At 41.2% G+C, this 22114-nt stretch overlaps 1 protein-coding gene across 3 annotated transcripts; it reads left to right on the top strand.

Moving 5' to 3' along the window:
- The first annotated feature begins 2441 nt into the window (after positions 1–2441).
- hnf1ba (HNF1 homeobox Ba) lies at positions 2442–16496 on the top strand. Of its 3 annotated transcripts, XM_030776179.1 has the most exons (10): positions 2442–2945; positions 5365–5564; positions 5974–6244; positions 6409–6644; positions 10517–10671; positions 11611–11737; positions 11937–12119; positions 12225–12343; positions 12842–12886; positions 14593–16496. In XM_030776179.1, exons 1-10 carry the CDS (start codon positions 2575–2577, stop codon positions 14611–14613), a joined length of 1728 nt encoding a protein of 575 aa, XP_030632039.1. In that variant the 5' UTR covers positions 2442–2574; the 3' UTR covers positions 14614–16496. The 3 variants fall into 3 exon arrangements, with proteins under 3 accessions (XP_030632039.1, XP_030632041.1, XP_030632040.1); XM_030776181.1 differs by lacking the exon at positions 12842–12886 and having other exon boundaries at positions 6055–6244; XM_030776180.1 differs by lacking the exon at positions 12842–12886.
- The last annotated feature ends 5618 nt before the right edge of the window (positions 16497–22114 follow it).

Below are 22114 nucleotides of genomic sequence, written 5' to 3'. Positions count from 1 at the left end.
CTTGTATGGCTTTGTTATGACTGGCAGTCACTGTGAGAAGTATTGGAAATGATCAGTGATTCATAACATGGGGACTTTTTGGATGGACTACAATTTATTTTCTGTGTTAGATGCAGTGAAATTAATGACAGTATGGTACAGTGCACACTTGCTTTTTGCATTTGTTCAGGGGCTGAGAAATGCGTAGCGCTGTAGGCTGATGCTTAATCAGTAACATATTGTTTGGGAAATTTTGTAAATTATGCCGAACTGAGTATGACAGAATCTCTTTTGTCCCATGTTTTTCAGGTATTTGGAGTCACTTATCATTTGACAAACCGTTCATGTGTTATTCTCCGATGAGCCCTGTTATTTGCCATGATTCTGCTCTCTTTTTCTCGTAGCAGAAGTTCTGAGTAACTGAATGTTGAACAAATGACTTTGAAGAGTTCTCTACACCTGGTTTGTAGTCAGTAAATATATATTTGCATATGCCGTTATGGTGTCTATGGCGATACCTGTACTTCTCTCAGATACCCTAATCTGTGTTTCTGATGTACACAAATTTTCATGGCTGGTTTACATTACTCACAATCCCGTCTTAAAATGTTTTTCTTTAGAATTTTTACTGTGACATGGACTCAACATAAGGACAAACAGTTCAGCAGGCTAGGCCTTCATCATCATGGTTATGTAGTTAGACTGGGTACTTTAGCTAGTGAAAAGATTAGGGACCTGTCTGTATCACACAGTTTGACTTTTCCAAATATTTAATATTTCCTTATATATATTTCATTTTTTAAAAAATTTCTTTGAACGTACATATTTAATGTGAAATGAATGTAGCTTTTGTAAATGAGTCTGTGAGATGTTCTCTCTTAAAACACAGAGACAAAACAAAAGTCAGTTCACAAATGTCAACTTGTATTATATTTGTTACCCACTGACCCAGAGACATCTGTGTTAATCATCTTTCCTCACACCAGGTTTGTAACCTCTGACAAACCTTACCTGGACTGTTTAAATCCGTTGTCTTTCTGTAGTATGTGAGAATGCTCCGAGATGGCCGTGTGTTCCGCTACGCTCCGGCACACAAATTGCTTTCATAAGAGGTCTCAGGGTTTGCGTTCTGCACATGTTGTTTTTTCTTTGTTATTATTTGTTGTTAACGGTTGACAGATTGACAACTTTTAATGGGACCAAGTAAAGATGACACGGTCAAAACCCGTTTGTCGTTGACATCACCTCTGTTGCCCAACATCTTGGTGAAATATCCCCTTCCGTCTCATAATACATATTTTATATTAACAAAATAATATAATAACATGTTGGTTACAGGCAGGATTATTTGTTTGCTCATTTTATTTGCTTCTTGTTGTTCCATGCAGCTTCGCCTGTGTTTTGCGATCGGATTAAAGCTGTTGGTGCTTCTTGAAAACTCAAAGAACAATAGACAAGATTACCTCAGTTACCTCTGTGATAGCCTAATATGACCCACCATAGCTTCTGAATATTACCCTATCGATAAACTAACTCTCCAAACACCTGTGTTATATTTTATTGTTGAATGCTCGTAATCAAAAGATGTGTTGGCCTAATTTAAAAATGGTGGAGATTTCTCCCCCAAAGTAAACCGGTGATAATAATTGAAACTGGAACTCTTTTTCAGTGCATGGGCACCCGTTCTCCATAGCCTCACTGAACTTCAGAAGCTTTGTAATAATTGTCTAAATCACATATATTCACTCAAATATTCAGGCAATGCATTAACCACGGTCCATCACGAAACTCGCTTCGGACCAGACAAGAAAATCGACTGGATTTTAGAGAAATCGAAAAGATTCCATATCTATCTATCTATCTATCTATCTATCTATCTATCTATCTATCTATCTATCTATGTCTGTCGATCTGTCTGTCTGTCTGTCTGTTTGTTTATTTATTTATTTATTTATTGACTGAGTATTAATTCATGAATTAAGTTGTCCCCTGATTCGTTCATACATTCCATCCTTACACCCACCCCTTAATTTAGAAAGGTCTTTCACTATAATCATTTGTACACATCTATTTATTCCATTGAATCTGGAAGTTAACACATAAACAATCCTCTAATCTTTTTGTTTCAAGTCGACTATTATTGTTATTATTATTATTATTGTTATTGTTATTATTATTATTATTATTATTATTATTATTGTCGTCATCACTATCATCATCATGATCAGGCCGCTTCGACGAAAGTCAGAATCCAACAAAGTCCAAAGTTCACAAAAGTTTTGCAGATAACGGAGACCAATAAAAGCAGCGCAGCCCCAGTGTAAACACGGTCTACCTGCCGTTCAGTCAATAAGGCCTGTGACAGATGATTTGCATAAAGGCCGCACAAGCCAGCCCACTCATTACCATGTTTTATATTCCCTGCCCTCCGAAAGCATCATGGCAAGTTATATCTTCTATCCTACAGGGAAGTTAGGCGACTTCTCGGAGCAGGTGTCTGTAGGGGGACTTGTTCTCATACTGGAGGTGTGAGAGGAGGGAATTTAGAAATTTAGAGAATTTCCCTCTTTCCTCCCCATCCACTTAGAATTTTTGATGTTCGCAAACATGGTGTCCAAGCTGACATCTTTGCAGCAGGAACTTTTAAACGCCCTTTTAGATTCCGGAGTTACCAAAGATGTCCTGATCCAAGCACTCGAGGATATGGATCCTACTCCAAATGGCTATGGAGTTAAACTGGAGAATCTCCAAATGTCTCCGTCAAGTTCCAAAATGAACGGGAATGATTCGGATTCAAAGCCGGTTTTTCACACTCTGACTAATGGGCACAGTAAAGGAAAGTTGTCGGGAGACGAAGGCTCTGAGGACGGGGATGATTTCGATACACCACCGATACTTAAGGAACTGCAGTCCTTAAATACAGAGGAGGCAGCGGAACAGAGGGCTGAAGTTGAGCGAATGTTAGCGTAAGTATGAAGTAGTTTATCATCAATGGAAATAATTTGCACCAATTTTTTTCCTTTTAAAATTAATTATAAAGTGTTATTTACTTTTATACAAGACGTATTTTTCAGGCCTATGTTACAAATACTTTACACGCACTACAGGCCGTACAGGTGATTGTCAAAGCTATATTTGTCAAAAACTGGTTGTAATAATATAATACTTGATTTTACAGAAGGTACTGTGAGTGTTTTGGTCACCAAATGCCGGTGGCTAACCGTGAATAAATGTAGGCCTAAATTTAAACAACAAACGAAAAAACAACAGCGTTACAGTGATTTGTTGCTGACAGGGGATTTAAATACGTACAATTGGTTAAAGGACAACAAAAATTTGTCAAGTTAAAAATGACAATTCAGCGTTGCGAACAACTGTTATGCTTCTGGTGTTTACAAATTTAAAACAACGCGCCAGTATTTCTTCTTTTCACATTCTGGTTACTAATTATCTACTTGGGTTATTATTTCTTTACCTTAGCGAAATATCAACTAAAGAAGATCTATTTATTATTAACTACCTCATCGCTCTCTTGAGAAAAAAAAATCAGCCGAAAACTCATTGCAGTGGACAGCCTTTTTGGTTCATTTATTCTTCTCTCTCTCTCTCTCTCTCTCACTCTCTCTCTCTCTCTCTCTCTCTCTCTCAGTCTCTCTCTTATTTTTTTTATTTCTTATTTATTTATTTTTTGCACATCAGAAATTCTCCCTACCGAATAAATTATATTAGTTACAATATATGTTATATTTAGATATTTGGACATAGCACAAAATATTTTAAAATTAAAACAACCTGCGTAAGCTTTAATGAGCAAGTGAACAAAACAGTGATTTAAATTTCAAAACTGCTACGCTTTCATTGTATAATAATAATACTAATACTACTACTAATAATTATATTAATAATAATAATAATAATAATAATACAGTCTTGCGTTTATTCCCATAAATTATTCATTTTAATATTATATTATTTTATGACTGCGTTGACAATGTAGATTTATTTAAAAACAACAAACTTGTTAACCCCTACAACAACGTCATGAAATGTACCTGAAAATCAAAACTAAACCACGTGGAGTTGAGTTATTATTAATTTTATCCTATAAATCATCAACTGAAAGATACACAGTGGCGTATGATTAGCGTGAATGGAGATCTAGTTATTCATTGTCAAAAGTTATAAACCAACTTCTCCCGCAGACGTATGTGTTGTCAGTCTCCAAATCAAACAGTCATGAGTAGATTTGCAACAATTAGTCTACCAATGTGAGCTCGGAGCTTAATCTGAAATGACTACGGTGAGTGTCAACTCTTGTTATGTTATTAAAATTGCTACACAGCAATGAAACTTCATACTGGAATTAGGCCTCGTAGTAAAAAAAACCAAGTCGTAATCTGCTCTTTTTGCGTCGCTGGTTTTACGAATGTTTCCTACGCATTTTGATGTAATATAGCCCACAACATAACTCATGGCCTTTTACGCGAATTAATTTGTAGGTGATCTTTCTGCGGTAATTTGTCTATGAAACGGACTTTTGCTAAACTTTAAAAGTTGTTCGATGCATTTGGACATATAAGTCGGTCGTGTATTTTACTGTATTTCATTTTATATATTTTTTTGCACAGGATTTGCATGAGTTAGGCATTTACATTTCTGTAAGATTTTGGCCAGTTTTTGAAAATAGATCCACATCGTCTTGAAAAAGCACTGACTAAATTGTATGAATATCCTGTTCTTCTGGATGAAAATTGTGTTTGTTTGTTTTTCTTGCATAATTACTATATTGTTTGCCAAATATATCTTAAGTTACACATATTCATATAAGTTATAAAACAACGTAAAGCAATTTTTTTCTTTCGAAAGTTACGGGCCTGACAATGCCGCTGAAAAAATTACCGTGTTATTTCAGTTAGAGCGATTCTCGGCCTAAAGCTTTTCATTTTTACCGAAAGTGATTTTGCTTTTGCTGTCTCTTTGATTTTGCTCTCTTATTAACACAGACATGTAAATGTCATTAAATAACGCTATTTTAAGTTGTGTGGACCTAAAGAAATCAGTAACGTTAGGAAGTATTCACAGGCCATTGAATGCCGTGATTAACGATCGTTTATCAAGGTACTTAACAACTGAATCTACTCTCAGCCTTTATAAACCTGGGGGCTGGCAAAGGCTTTAATGCGAAAGAGAGACGGAGAGAGACGGAAAAGAACTGAACTTTTCTGGAACTGAACGTTGTTACGCATGACTAAAAACATAATTCATGTCAGTCATGAAGTATTTATGCAGGCAACAACAAATATATCAGCAATAATAATACATCGGCGTTCTTTTCCAACTGATTTTTTTTTTACCAAATGTTTTGCATCTATGTTATTCACCTAGCGAGGACCCATGGCGCGCCGCCCGTATGATCAAAGGCTACATGCAGCAGCACAATATCCCTCAGCGCGAGGTGGTCGATGTCACAGGGCTGAATCAGTCGCACCTCTCGCAGCACCTCAACAAAGGAACGCCCATGAAAACACAGAAGCGAGCTGCGCTCTACACCTGGTATGTCAGGAAGCAGCGCGAGATTCTGCGACGTAAGTTAATATTTGAGTTTCTCTCGGATGTCCATGCTGTAATTGATGTGTGTTTATGTGAGAGTCACTATTGTTTTATAACGCGTAATACTGTCCATTTTTTCGAGTCTCAACACTTCCTTAATCATTTGACGTTCTTATGACTAATTCAAATACCTTATTAAATGTACGTATTTGTTTTTTTTGTAAATATCAGATCTGAAAAAAACCCTTTTCTGTTTGTTGTATTGGAATATCTCAATACATGTGTAGATAGCACAACAAGCTGGAAAATAGCACAGGCACCCAGCACTTTGAACTTTATTATGCAGATACTGAAGAAGCTTTTAACGTCACCTATCAAGAAGACACTTAATTGTACAGCTTGTTCCATAAAAAGGTATCAAATGTACTTTCTTTTATTTTTCAGAATTCAACCAGGCAACACAAGGTTGTGGCAGCAATATGACAGACAAAAGCAATCAGGATCAGGTGCTATTTTTTTTCCCAGAGTTCAACCAGCCCGGCCAGGGTATGGGGCAACCTGGAGATGACGTGGGCTCTGAACCCTCTTGCAAGAAACTGAGACGCAACCGCTTCAAATGGGGACCAGCGTCCCAACAAATCCTCTATCAGGCATACGAGAGGCAGAAGAACCCCAGTAAAGAGGAGCGGGAAGCTTTAGTGGAGGAGTGCAACCGGTGAGGGAAGCAGGAAATACCATTTAGTTCCCCTCTGCCAGTATTTTTTTTCGTTCGTCCTTTCTCCTGACCCATTTAAGACTCGGATTTAAGATTTATGTCCATGTACTAATACTATCATAAAATATTATGATATTAACAATAACTTTTCATGGTTCTTTCAGTGCTGAGTGTCTCCAGCGGGGAGTGTCTCCAAGCAAAGCTCAAGGGCTCGGATCCAACTTGGTGACTGAAGTGCGTGTCTACAACTGGTTTGCCAACCGCCGTAAAGAGGAGGCATTCAGGCAGAAGCTGGCAATGGATGCCTATACTGGTCCGACGCACAGCCTCAACTCACTCCTCTCTCACAGCTCCCCTCACCATCCCCAGGCTAGCACCTCTCCACCCAGCAAGGTGCAAGGTACTGTCAGCTCTGTAACGAATATTCCCAGCCAAACATGTCTTTGACCCTGCCCAGGGTTCAAACCTTACCCAGAGAATAGCTCATCTTAGTCAATCATGCTATCAGTGAATGCAACGAGGCCTGTGACTTTTACAGTAGTGTAGGGAAACAATGCTTGGCATCGATCTTGATTTTTAAAAAAAAAAAAAAAAAAAATTTCCCCCCCACTAAGCCCTGGGTAGATCAGAGAGAAGAAACACGCTTTTGATGAGATCAGTGACACATAGAGAAGGCAAGTGATCAATAAGAATGAGTGAATGAATGAGCTAAGCAAATGCCATTGTTATTCCGATCTTTAAGAACACACTGAGAACAATCCGCATTGTACCTGCAATCTGAAAGTTAGCAGCCACGACGCATGGCCCAAAGAGCAGCCACGCTGTGACAGGCCAGGGTCAGCAGAGGGTCAGACGAGTGCATCTCCGCCAAGCTCAGCATTACGGCTACTGATGTCACATTCCCCGTACCCACAGGGGGATCCACTTTTATTGGTGCTCCAGATTTAAGTTATCTCATTAAGTGTATTTGCCGAGAGATTTATTGAACTGATCTTGATGGAACCAAGTGCTAAACAATGAGGGCAATATGCATTCTTTGGCTTTGGCAAACTCATTGCTTATTGTTGTGCCTTTGTGTGAGAAACCAGGAAAACAGAAGGTTTTTTTTTTTTTTACCTTGACATGCTTTTTTTATCTTTAGATATGGTATGGCCGTGAGTGGATTGTCTGTTTGCTTGTGGAGTTTTCCCCCTGCACACCTGACCAGTCAATGACCTTAGGTTATAAGAGGGGGTGGGGTGGGGAGGTGGGGGGTCACTGGTCAGGAAAAGGTGGGGGGGTTGGGGGGGTGGGGGTGGCAGTTAAGGGGGAGCACCGTGTCAGAAACGGAAGATACTTTGCTCCTCCGAGCTCTCCCCAAGTCCTTACAAGATGTCCTGCCTGGTTCTTGCCGACAGCATCAGCTGTTTTTCAGTGTCGGAGCCTGGCCTGACAATAATGGCCCAGCGGGTAGCCTCATCGTGTTGCTAGGGCATGGCCAGTATTATGCATGCTTAATTGACAATTAAAATCCTTGGCTACTACATCTCCTGGGCCTTTGATAGGGAGTTCTCCTCTCCTTTGCTCACTTTACTCTCTCCCAGTAGGGGGTTCCTATTGTTTGTGGTGTATTAGAAGACTGCAGTGACTGTAACCAAGGTTCATTTATCTCCAGTGGGCAAGGGGAGGGGACATTTGAAATCCCCCTTCACCTTTGTGGGTAGTGGTGTGGAGGCCGAGGCAGGGCGCAGACCAGAGCAGCAGGAGCTGTCCGCTGGGGTATTGGCTCTTTTCTGGCCAGACAGGAGTGATGAGCCCCTTTGCTGAAGTCAAAGAAGACTTCAGATCACCCCTCCTCAGCCCCCGTCCCTTAAAAACTGCGCCCAGGTCCAGGTTGTGTGAAAGAGGTCATTACAGGGTCAGATCAGAGCAAAACTCCAGCTACTGTTTTTATTGATTGTGCTTGTGCTACTGATAAAGTACTGGACATCGTGTGGCTACCAGAGGGTCAGTCTAGTCTGTTCTGTGGAATTTGGTTGAGATCTTTGTTTGTTTTGGTACCACAGGAAAAAGCATGCTAAGTTCTTCTTTATGAACATTAATCACACAAATGGCATCAGTTCTGTATCATTTGTAGCTGCAGATGGATTTATCCATGAGCATAACCCTCAAAAAACAAAAAGCTGGTCAGAGAAGTAGCCCAGAGATGGTGTCATATTTTAACTTGTATCCAGCGTCTGGTTTGTCTTTCTATCTAATTAAATTACATGTAATTAGAAGCCTATAGAGAAGTTTCCGTCAGAGTTTCCTGACATCAGGTGTAATATCAGTGCTACCCTCTGTTTTTTTTTTCTGCACTCGCTTTGGAACCACAGAGCTGTTCTTTCCAACTGGACTGTCCAGCATGGCCCCAAAGAGAAACACAGAAAGACTGGGTACGTCCTACGGAGACCCGGGAGGTCTCACATATGCACCAGCACTATAATGGGGGCCTGCCTGGGGATGGAGAACAAGGCTTTGATATTACATGGGTCCTACAGAGAACTGAGGCTATTTTAAAGCTGCCTCAGCTCTTTGCTACCACTCCCCTCTGGAGTTTCTCGCCCTCCCCCCCGTTTTAGTGGAGCAGTATGTCACGGACACTGCCCTCAGTTTCATTCTCCCCTAAATTCTACCTCGTGTAAACGGAGAATTATTGTATTTATGTGCTTCCGTAACAGTTTCAGACTTTTTTTTTTTTTTTTTTTTTTTTTTTACTGTTTATGGAATTTATAGAACTCTGATGTGTCATATATATTTTTGCTGCCACAGAGATCTAAAATTACCTTCTTTTGGGGGAAAAAAAAGAGTACTCGGAGCTTCTGTTGTCTCAGAAAACGGGGTGCCCCCCTGCTGTCCAGTGTGGACCAGACGAGGTAGACCAGGACTGACTGAGGGATTCCTGCAGCCAAAGTGATCGCCAGACAGAGTCAGACAATGCTACACTGAATAACCCCCTTCTCCTTCTGAGACTTTTAGAGGGCGCATGGCTGTAAAATAACGCCTGTTTATGGCTCCCCTCAGTCATTGTGTGGTGAGCGGGTCATAGGCCCCGATGGAGTGCTTCATTGTTCTGTGCTGGTGTTTACAAGATTATGTGGAGCACCGTTAGGTTGTCTATGAGATATGGAGGACAGGAGGGCTTGTTGTGTTTTTGTGAGGAGGGAGGGTTGCCTCAATGGATAAGACGCAAGGGGAGATAAAATATGATCACTGTGTTGTGAGGAAACTAGACTTCAGTGATCTGTCTTTTGTAAACACACAGGTTATACGTGAAACTGAACTGGGAAGGTGATCTTGTCTGCTGATTGGTGAATAGAAGAGCTTGTTACCCATCATGTATTTTTACTCTTGTCTGATAGTTCATTTGCAGAGGAGGTGATTGGTGTGTTCTTTATCATAGCTAATTCTGTGTGACTGTGTATGCACCAGATGAAGGGCATGTGTGTCAGTGGTGGGTCAGGGACAGGCATTGAGAGGGTGTCAGTCTAGGCCCCAGAACCATGGGTGTGTATACATCCTGTCTCAGAGCTGTCACCATATTGGAGACAGGGATCCCATTGCACGAGTCTGTCCCAAGGCTTAGGCTGCAGACTAAAAATGTGTTTGACATTGGTTTTAATTGTGTAATGTTTGCTCTGTTAGTATCAGGATTGGCAAACATCCACTGGCAAGGGGGTGGGCCAAATTCCTACGGCCTTTGCTTGGCAAATCGAGTTGGAGACAATGAGGGGGTCTAGTCATGGGGGGTAAGAGAGTGGTCACTCTTAAAGGTTTCCTGCATAACAGAAATATTACTATACAGGCACAGATTGGGACTTTTTGTCCCCATCTCACACAGAGCATACAGTGAAGTTTCCATGCTACTGTTTTATATTAGATCTACTGAGTAGCCCAGGTTTCTGGTTGAGTTCATAGTGTCTGTTGTGAGGAGAAAACCTCGTGTACATACTCACATGGCCTTGGCTGCGCTAGGGCCATATCACCAGCGGAGGGGCCTCTGTTTGTTTGCTTTCCATTGGTCTGTCTGAGGTAAAGAGCTGGTGCCTCTGGCAGACTAAAACAAATGCGATATTAGCAGTCTTAGTCAGGGCACTCTATCTCTGCCTCACATATGCGTGACATGCAATCTGCCAACCAAGACAAACGTCTGCAACTAATGCTCTCTCTCTCTCTCTCTCTCTCTCTCTCTCTCTCTCTCTCCCTCTCTCTCTCCCCCCACCCTTACCCCTCACTTTCTCTCCTCTCACACAGGTGTGAGGTACAGCCAACAGGGACACAGTGAAGTCAGTTCCTCAACAACCATAAGCCATCATGGTAACAATGCCATGGCAACCAGCCAGTCAGTGTTACAGCAGGTGTCTCCAGGATCACTGGATCCCAGCCTGCTGTCACCTGACGCCAAGATGGTGAGCACACCTGGGCTGTCCCAAACAGAGATAAGATAAGACCAGACCTGCGTTTGACACAGAAACACAAAACATGGGCCTGATAGGCACTACCATTGACCACTGTGTGGGCTAACAATTGCTGCATTGTACTTTCTGGTGTTTAAGCTGGAGCCAGCCAGTAGGCCTTGGCCTGTGTTGCCCTGCTAGTCAGATGAAGAGGCAGGAGCCTGTGGCAGTATGAACAGGGCATGTCCAGAGCTAAGCCAATAAACCTGACAAAGAAACATTCTGTTTTTATTGATTAAATGCCCTGTAAAGAGAAGTTGAGGGTGGAGCTTTGCTTGTTCTGCCAGCAGAATGACAGCAGTGCTCGATTATGTTGAAGGTTTTTTTTTTTTTTTTTTCCCTTTTTTTTTTACTTTTGCAAGGTGAAAAAAAAAAGAATCACTTTACCCCCTTCCCCACTCAAAATATTACAGTTTGAACAGAGCCAAGCTCATAAAATCTTAAATATTATTTCGTTATTTGACCCGGTTTTGAAATGACAGTGGTTTAGATTGTTGCTGAATTGTTTCAGTTGGGACAGCATTTACTCAAATCTCCTTCGTGGCACATCGTTGTCAGTAAGCTGACAGGCCAATGAAGGGAGGCAAGGTAGCACGGCAGAAGCTTATCTGGCCTCTCAGGGTGCTGTCTCCCTCCTCCATGAGTAATGTATTCAAATAAACCCCACAATCCATGAGTGGTCTGATTCTTGCTCTGGATAACCATTACGGTTACAAAGCCTATGATAAGTAGAGCAGTCACATGAATTCCTAATTCAAATGTGAGCCATTTCATGCTAAAACATCTCTTAGTTTGCAAATACAGTAAAGTCCCTCCTGTGTTATAAAGGTTATAAATTAAGTTGACGTTTTCGAGGATCTTTGCTAAGTTCCTCTGTTTGTTTCTTTGCAGATATCTGTGTCAGGTGGAGGACTTCCCCCAGTCAGCACACTGACCAACATTCACAGTTCCCATCATGCCCATCAACAGACCCAGAACCTCATAATGCCCCTAACTGGAGTCATGGCCATTGCACAGAGTGAGCACAACATTCACTGTCTTCTGTCCCAGCTACCTTGTTTTTTTCTTGTTTCGGTCCCCGTCTGTCTTTCTGCCTGTCTGTCTGTCTCTCTCTCTCTCTCTCTCTCTCTCTTTCTCTCCTCCTGTGTCCATGTTTGTTTTGTTGATATTATCATGCCAAGTCGGGTCACTCACGCAGTGTTGGTGTTGTTTTGCAGGTCTGAACACAACGCAAGCACAGACCGTGCCCGTCATTAACAGCGTGGCGGGCGGTCTGGCAGCCCTGCAACCAGTGCCGTTCTCCCAGCAGCTCCACAGCCCGCACCAGCAAGGGCTCATGCAGCAGTCTCCCAGCCACATGAGTCAGCAGCCGTTCATGGCTACGGTCACGCACTCACACAGTCAGTATCCGCTCACCAACCGCCGCGCTTCCCTTCGGTCTTCGTGCTCGAGTGGACGAGTGTGTAATTTGCTTCGTTTTCCTCTTTGTGTTGCTTCCTTTGCAGTGTACTCACACAAGCAGGAGCCGCCCCAGTATTCTCACCCTTCGCGCTTTCCATCCGCAATGGTAGTCACAGATGCCAATAGCATAAGCACCCTCAGCTCCATGTCCTCCAGCAAACAGGTCAGTCACCTTCTCTTTGCAAAACTGCTGGTGTGTTTCAGTCACGCATCACTATCGGATTGAAGAATGGTCAAGCATGACTGATCGCCCCGTAATGTGACATGTATTTGTTTTGGCACCAGTTGTGGTCACTCACTGACTATATGTTTTACTTGAATGTACACATCCTTTTAATGAGACACGGTAATCTCAGTTCTGTTCTTTGGAATGTGAGGCTCTGTTCCTTGGAATCAAGATGTTGAGAATCAGGAAACCCAAGAGCGAAATAAGTAAATCTTTCTTCAGGAAACATAATGGACAAACATCTGCATGATTCATTGAGTTCATAACTTATCAGTACACAAGAGCTCTTGATTCTCACTTGATTCACTTGATTGTCACCCCTGCCCTGAAAATGTTCAAAGTGAGAATGTACTAATCATAGGTGACAATGGACTAGGATAGCTTTTCCCTTGCATTTTTCCTTTTTCATGACCTTTTCAATTCCTGTCACATTAGGATGCTCCTGTAAACAAGATGGTGCAACTGGGGGGTCTCTCCTGGGTAAATACTATGTTTAAGTATAGTAACTAAGTACATTTGCACTGGGTGAAGTCATGAATGGGCTCTTTTTCTTAATCCCCTAAGCCAAGGTCACCTGACCAAATATTTGTGTTGCGATATTTTATTGATTTGTTTAGATTCATTTTCTGTGGGAGATGGCATAAATCCCGTATGGCTTCCAAAGTCCTGGCTCTGAAGTTTTCGGCATAGACGAGGAGTTTAGGTTATGCCAACGTGGGTGTGTGTGTGTGTGTGTGTAACTAGTCAAGGCAGGGACAGCAGAAACTTCACCTTGAGGAATAACTGTTTTCTAAGGTGTCTTACACAGACTCTCACCCAACTCTGTTCTCTGGCTTTTGTTTGAATGTACAAAACTGCACATCTCAATCAGTGGACCCAAGCAAGGCTTACGGATACTCCTCCGAATTCCTATTTCCTTTTCGAAAAAGCCTGACCAATCAATCACCTGTGCTCTCAGCCTGAACGTTGCTTGATTAATGATGCCTCCTTTCGCTTTCCCTCTCCCTCAACGTGGTGTGGCACTCCCCGACTAGGCCTGGCCTCTTAAACCAGGAAATGATCTTTACTGTTAATCAAAGTTCTCGTGTGTGTGGCTAGCTTCCCTGCTGTGAAGGAGGAGGGCGTCTGTGTATGAGTGTGTGAGTGTGTGTGTGTGTGTGTGTGTGTGCGCGCGCATGTATCTGTGCTGTAATTATGCTTCTTCCTCTTTCTTACTTCTCCCTGCTCTCAGTGATCGCTCTAGCCTGAAATGCCATCCGTGCTTCTTTCACACGCTCAATTTCCCACGCTGGGCCGGTGCACTCTCGCTGCATCACTGGCGGCTAAGGCTTGATGAACTGACATAGTTTAGTCCTAATGGTCAGCATGTGCTCTCCAGTACTAGGAACCTTTCCACCCCCTGACAACTAACCATTTGCCGAGAGGTTCCACGTCATAACGGTCAATGCATTAATGACAAAGGGGAACACAGTGTGTCTGTTTGTGTTGGGTTTTTCTGACTCTGTTCAGTGTAGAGCGACTTCACCTCTATACGGTTCTCTCTAATCCTTCTTCATAGAGAGAATAATTAGGCATCAGCCCCCCCCCCCCAATCTACCTCTTATCAGGAATTGTATTTGGCCTACATGGTGTAGAAATGGCAATGGGCTCTCCTGGTGATATTTCAAACCTGCTCAGGCTTTATGACCCTCTGTTTGCCCAACAAACCCCCCCCCCCCCCCCCCCCCCCCACTAAAGCTCACCTCCACTTAGAGACCAACATCTAATGACTGTGGTCAGAGCAGCTGGCATCCACCTTTATCAGGTGAGGCTGTTTGCTGGCCGACGGGTCACGGCGGGGTCAGCTGCCTCCGCCCTTTCGAAAGAAAGAGGAAAAAAAAAAAAAAAGAGTCACAAACAATGCCGAAATGGGAAAGGAGGCTTGAGTGTGAGCAGAAGAGGGACTAGGAATGTATTTGGTCAGGTGTGGCACTGGTTCAGGGCTGATAACTCCACTGTTGCCTCCTTACTCACTCCCCCAAGGTTTTCGGAAACACTTTACTTTCCCACACACCCTCTACCTGTAGATCCGTCCTTATCTAACGAATGCACATTGTATGTTTTTGGGTTTTTTTTGTTTTTTTTTAAAGATATTATGTGGTATTCTGTATTAATCTCTTACTCACTGTCTTTCTGTTTCTTTGCAGTGTCCTCTGCAAGCCTGGTGAGCATGCACACCTGACTTCCTCAGTGCCTAGCAACAGGAGCACATTTTTCCACCCCTCTCATTGCAGTATCCATAGCAACTCCTAATAACTGGCAACAGCGCACTGGACGATGAGTCAGTCAATAAATCAGGAGTTGAGGTGGAGGGCGGGAATGATGGTGAAAGGGCCGAGAATGAACATTGTGAGTTTGTGTTTGTTAAGCCTTAAAGGAGGAGAGAGAAGACTGACGGGAAAACTTCTGTCGAATGATCAACAAAGTGGAATCTCATTTTTCTTTTCTTTGTTTTTTTGTTTGTTTGTTTCCAAACACAATCTTTAGGAACAGTATTCATTTTTCATCAGTAAACAATATTCATAGAAATGCTTCGTGAATATATAAAAGTGGGCAACGCTAATATTATTAAGGAACAAATGGCACCGCACATGTAGAAAGTGTCCTGTAACGTGTGTGTGTGTGTGTGTGTGTGTGCGTGTACACGTGTGTGTGTGTTTGTGTGTATGTGTGTGTGTGTGTGTGTCTGTGTGTGTGTGTGTGTGTATGTGTGAGTTCAAGGTGATAATGTAGTAATGGGATCCCGCAATGTGTGTAAAGTAGACTGATGTAGCTACACATACGATGGAATGTGAAGAACCAAGAACCACGTTAAAGTACTCTTTAATGGACTGAAGGGGTACCTTTCTCTGACCTAGGACTAGTCTGCACAATCCATGTGCCTTTTTACTACTAACAACCCCAAAGAATTCGTGCCCACTTTCATCAGTCATGCACACCTTAACACAGTTCACCAATCACAGACTATAATGACAATCAGCAGATATTACCATGGTAGCAATAAGAGTCTTGCTTCCTGTTGTGTAATGCGCTGTGTTTCGGCTGTGAGAATGAGTCTTCCATGTGATTGAGTATGCAATTCTATGTACAGCTGGTTGTAAATATGAATGATAATTATGCCACACAGTTTTGAAGGATGTAAATATTTGATAGTCCATCACTGATATATGTTGCTTTGTTATGTCTTATTCAACGCGTAAACTGTGATTTAGGAGTATGACAATCTTAAAGAACAGGAAGGACTATGCAATGTGACTGAAAGCACAAAGCTTGGAGGTCAGGCCTCATGGAATTGGAACCTCAAATAATTTAGAATGTTAGAATTGCAGTTGAAAAGAACTTTGCTGACGCATTCACTAAACGTCACCGTTTAGTAAAGCAACATATAAATAAAATTGAAATACGATTTTATCTCAAAGACCTGTCCTCTCCGCTCCAACACTTACAAAAAAGCCATCTAAGCAATAGTCTAATGTGCTCATGTCAGTAGTCTTTTGTCATCGCATAATCTTACTTCAATCTATTGCTTAAATCCAAAATTAAAATGAGCACTGCCTTTAACTCACTCTGGTATCACCGATGCACCCTGCTGAAGATCCAGAATTGTATCATTGTGTGTTTGTACCTTCAAAAATGTGAATTCATGGGTCTACACTGGAGACCAGCATTGAATCACATCATGATTTCTCAGCAGAATGAGCCTAATACAAAACTGGCTCTGTCACTATTTTTAACAAGTAGCAATGGCTATGGATTACTGCGTGACTGACACAGTATAAATATTCACACGCATTTTTTCGCAGTCATTGTTAAAGGCAGTTTATTAAATTGTAATGATATGAGAAAGCCTCTTGCTCCAGTGATTCGTTTTAAGAGCAGCCATTGAAATCATGGGAATATCCCAAAAATGCTGATTACTGGGAGGTAAAGGAGCAACTACGTCTGTTGGGACACTGGGGCTAACAGTATTAGCCACTTACGCAACCCTGAACTACCAGGAAACAATTGTGAAATGACCTGTGACGTAAAAAAAAACCAAAAAAAAAAACCAGACAAACAACAAAAACCCCCCCCCAGACCCCATGTATTTAAATGCATCCACCAGGGGAAAAGAATTGCCTTTATTTTCAAGAAATATATATATATATATGTATATGTATATGTGAAATGTGATTGTGCGGTTCCAGCTGTGATATTTAGTAAGCCAACTTTTGACCCTGTTTCTACCTTGTTTAAAACATTCAAACTGCTTTTTTTAAAAAGGTCATTACCCTGTTGTTGTTTTGTAATGGATTCTGTCAATCTGTTGGAAAATGAACCTACTGCCTGAACAGAAGTTACAAATACCAGTTTATACTTTACACAAATTGCGTGATTTATCTCTTCATTGTATTATTTTTGTATAAAAATGGAAATCAATCCTTTAAAATCATTATTTATACTTCCTTCAGAAAAGAAGTTAATGTTTCAAGTAAAGTTCTTTTTTTTCTCAAGATTCGGAAAGTGGTTTGTCCTCTGTTCTCTCACTAGTTTTCGATGTTTTAAAATATATGAAATGTTGAGATTTTCAGAATTCATAGTGTCGTAAAATTAGGAGTCATCTGTTGTTAAATACTAAATCTAAAACCCTCTGATATATTGCAAAGTCCCAGAACACTTTTGCAACTGTTTTGTCTCCTGTATAGATTTTTCCTCCCAATTGACACTTTCTTTATGAAAAGGGTGTCAGGAATGTGTTTCCATTGAACTAACGCCCCTTCCCAACCTCTCTTGCCTCTGACAAGTACTGTTTGTATAAGTTATCTGATGGACTGAGATCCCAGGAGTACACAGTGTCACATTGTGTGTGTGTGTGTGTGTGTGTGTGTTAGTGTGTGTTTGTGTGTTTGTGTGTGTGTTCGTTAGAGTGTATCTACCTGGTTGGAACAATGTGTAACACAATGCACGTAACCCTTGGAGCAAGCAGCCGTGGTAGTAAATCTCAGTCTTTATGGCCCTTTACAAGGATTTGTTGTACTATGACATGATAAGAGGGCAGCTCCTTTGAACTTCTTAAGTACCTGCACTTTTCATCACTCTTGCACTCGCTCAGAGTGGGAGCCTACACGTTTGAAGCCACTTGGATATTCTTGTTCAGAAAGATTTTTGTTTTATATTAGGGACAAAGTACTGAATGTTTTTTTAAAAAAAAAGTACGTGGTATGTCTTGTGTGGTAGACAGAGACTATGTGTAGTGTACTCCAGAACTACCACCTCTATGCTGCGCTCCCACTAGTCTAGAATAACAATTTGAAAAATCCCCTCATGTGAAAAAAACTTGTAGGATGAATCCTGTGTTGTTAAGCCCAAGTATTATCACCCACACATTCTTACACTGACTTGGTGGCAAAAGGGCACTATGAGAGCAGGACTGGGAGGTCTGGCCCTTTGTAGACACTTCTTTGGCTGGACTAAATACGCGATGCCCTTGGTTAACATGTGAACCTTTGCTGTCATTCACAGATGTCTACCTCAGATTAACCATGGCCTCTGTTGCAAAGGGGAAAGTTTAGGTTCCCAGCTCAAGTAAGACTTACCTGCTTTAATGATTTTTTTCTCCACGCTAATTTGTGTATCGCTGGGTTACTGTCTTGAGTCTGTTATTGCCTTAAATGCTCAGCATTTATGCATTCTCATGCTACTGTCTATAAACAGCCAATAAGACTGTAAACAAGTATGTTTATGAGTCTTCCCTAACCCGTTTATATCCTTCAAAGTCATGATAAAACAATATAAGAAACGTGCAATTCATGTGAAACTATATCACTCATGCTATCTTTCTTTACTGGAATATACGGTGAGATAGGAACAATGATGCATACTTAAAACAGTAACTATAGCAACTGCTGCTGCGCCGGCCCGCACTGCTGCGTAAATCTTTCGAAGAACTACAGGTGTAATGTTTCAGTTACAAATCTCGACGGTTTTCAAACAGTGCTGAAATGTTTGCACCTCCGTGCGTTTCCTCAAAGCCTGCAACCGAACAAGGGACGAGTGAACCAATGTCTTATTTAGTGCCATTAACTTCTAAAACACAGGAATAAAAATTCTCAGTTTATGGAAAAAACATTTCCCCACCTGGCATTTTGTGTTATTTCTGTGTGGTTTTCTTTTTGATCTGCGCTCAAAGCATAAATATTTGTACATAGCTTTCTGACCCCAAGGTTAGAGTTTTGTGATGAGTGACTGAGAACCAGACGGCGATTGAGCAACATGTGGGTGTATGTGTGTTTGTGTTTAACATTGCATTCCAATGATTCTGGAAGGGTTAACATGCATTTAGTGGTATAAAACGTTGTTGTACTTCTTTCAAACCTTGATAGTTAAGTTACCGTTGTGTGTGAAAGTCCTACTGCTGGAGATTACATTGTGGAGTCAAAGATAATTATGTTAATGTGTCAGATGAAAATTAGAAACAGGGAGGATAGCACTGGAGGAAACTTCCCAGATATTCAAATGTCAAGGCAGTTGAGCGTTTGCTTCCACTTGATAACAGACATTGTTGAAGTCTGTTCAGTGTAAGAATTGAAGTGCGATGAAAAAAAAACAAAAACGGGCCCTTGATTAAACATTGTGATTTCATGTGTAAAGAGTGCAGGAAAGCAGAGAGAACTGAAAGTGAAATGGTATGATTGCAGTGAGGCCACCTCTAGCCGCACCAGCTTCTAAGTTTCCCTTCAAAAAGGCGTCCTGTGTCCTCGAGTTCACACAAACCATGCTCACTATGTTTATAGTGGGAAGTTTAGTTTAACTGAACAATGGATAGAAATCCATATCATCACGCTTCTCAAAAGGACAAGAAATAGGAAAACGGAGAAAGAGAAGCCAAACTGACCAATCAACTGGACCTTGTCTATGGGCATGAATTATGGTGGAGGTCTTGCAAAAAAAAAAAAAAGGCTCTTGTAATGGAATTGTAAAACACTGGTTCAGAGTAGGGTTTTGTTGTGAGCTCAATGTGCCTGAAAGACTGTCATACATAGTTATGAAAGAGAGTGCCCTGCTGGGTAAACTCTTGTAATCCAATGATGTTGCCCTGTTTGGTTATCAATGAGGCCTTTGATTTTGCTCCCAGGGAGCCACTAAAGATCTTACTGCTGGCCTTTTACTGCTCCACTCTGAAAGGAAAGATGGTTCACAGTAGAAGGGAAAAAAAAGCACTGCTGATTAGCATCCGTTAAGACCAGTGAGTTTACAGTCCAGTACCCAAGACTGATTACAGCTTTTAAAATTTCGCCATTTAAAGATATACTGCTAGAACTATCAGTAATCAGTTGTCTTCGTTACTTGGGTTCTAAGTTGTAAAACCTCTTGAGCGCACAGTGTTTAAGTTATTTTTGGTGATGTTTTGGAGAAGTACTAATGAAACTATAATATTTTTCTATTGCTCGTAGTGATTCGCTGTTATTGGCTTAGGTCAAAAAAACATTCACTTACAGTACGTTTTCAGCCCTGCCATATTTGATACTCTTCCAGTTTCTTAGAGCTCTCCAGAAGAAAACTTGGGGTAATGGTGACCATAGTGTCGACAGTCTTGTTAAATCCAACCAAAATGTGAGCACAAAGAAAGATAATACAGAAAAGGAAAGGAAAAAGAGTCAAAGAAGTAGAAAAATCACAGGCAATAAGGCAGAATTTAGCCTTCACCTGCTTTGTGAGGATTGTCAGATTCTTCAGTCTTAAGATATTGTTGGTGTGATAGTACGGGCCCAGCAGGAGATAAGAGGATTTTTACCCCCAAACAACACTCAGAGGTCAACATGGGGAGCAAGCTGGACACACAGAGAACAGAAGGAGAGGACAAAGGAACAGAAAATGGAAGTGTTGGGGTGAATGTGGCTGTGTGTTTAGCAGTCTGAGAAGAATTGGCACTACATCAACTCCAGCTGAGGCCCAAAGGGTTAATGGGCAAAACTGCCCAGCAGGGGTCAGAGGTCAGGAGGCCACTCTCTGCCAGCACTAATTGGTGACACAGTTTCAAACAGAGCCTTTGATGTGGACGAAACGTACAGTGGAAAATACACACAGAAGTTATATTAAAACCTGTTATTTGAGTGAGGCTTTAACAGTATTCTCCAGCTGTTGTCACTTGAAAGAACAGGTCAATACTTGCATCCCTCTCTTGATATTGTAGAGATGATTCAGGTCCAAGTTTACATGTGTTGCCACATATATTAGTGTGTACTATACATAACTAATTTTTGAAATTGCCTCAGTACTTGCCTTGTAATTGCCTACAAATATAGTGAGTGGCTAGAACACTTAAACAAATAAGCAGGTTCTATGTATATACAACCTGTATGTATATGCACATACATATGTACATATTATTACCACAGAATATGATCTATTTCATCATAAACTGTGCACCAACTATGTAGTTAAAATTAGGTCACTCAAAATTTAGAGGAGTGACATTTCACTGTTTACATCATAATACAGCATGTGAATAGTATTTACAATATAACTTCCTGTAGGTGTCTGTCCAGCATAACACAATAACACAAGAGCATTTTAACTGTCACTCTACAACAGGAATTACAATATTTTTACATTCCATTTCTAGGCTAGATAAATTGATAGAAATGACAACTAATATGAATAACCACCTATTTAACAGGACTCATCAAAAACAGGAGATTCTTAGTAACAAACAAAGACTTGACGCTCAGTCTATAAAAATGTAGGACATGTCCCGTAGCAAAAGACTTCCATCACAGACAATTACCAAAGGACAATTTTCACTGACAGCCATAACAATTTGGATCGAATTAGAGCAACGAGGAGTATAAAACTGTCAACGCTGACTTTAATCCAACACTTAACATCCATCAAGGGATGATTCACCTGCATAATTTATAGTATAAATTACTCAACGACAAAGAAGAACATCACATAAAAAAATCTTTCACCATAAAGTTCCACAAAACAGTTTTGTCTGTGAGCCCGAAGCATTCCTGCGGAATTCTGTTTGATGTTTGGGTGAGATGAGAGGGGCTGGGTTGTCTTAATGTATCAATCTTCTAAACAGAGCAGCAGAGTACAGGTCAGAATGAGAATGGTCCTTTCTAGGTATTGTGTGTAAATGGGTAAATGAATTGGGCCATTTTCTCAACCTTTCAGCTGGGAGACTGATTATACAGTATAAAGGAATCCTGACAGACAGCAGTCGCCACGCTGATAGACCGGTGAAGGTTGGTGGTGAAGAAATTGGTGATTTATGGTGATTAGTGGGATACTCTAGGTGGGGCCCGGGTTAATGTTCACCTGCCTTACAGAGCTTCTGTAGGGGCATTGCCTGTTTCTGGACAGCTTCACCACCGGGGGCCCCGACTGACGTAGCTGGCCTCAAGCTAAACCCACAGCTCCCGGTAGGGTAGCAGCGTCCTTCATGGTCTCTGAATGGATCCAAATAGTTATGTAAGGAGCACCATTCAAAACCACTGAATAGGTCTGGAAGCTAGTCTTACATCTGTTTTTTCCCCCAGTGAATTCAAAACAATACTTCCAAGACTTTTATCTCTGCTTTCTCTTTTCATATTGGCTAGGAAAAACACTAGTATTCAGCACATTTTGTAATTAATTAATCAATCAATTTTCAATTCCTCCACTGTCTTTGTTTATTAACAT

This window comes from Chanos chanos, chromosome 6, assembly GCF_902362185.1.
Source record: "Chanos chanos chromosome 6, fChaCha1.1, whole genome shotgun sequence".
Taxonomy (NCBI): domain Eukaryota; kingdom Metazoa; phylum Chordata; class Actinopteri; order Gonorynchiformes; family Chanidae; genus Chanos; species Chanos chanos.
The sequence above is the reverse complement of the archived record's forward strand: the minus strand, read 5'-3'. Positions and strand labels throughout refer to the sequence as shown.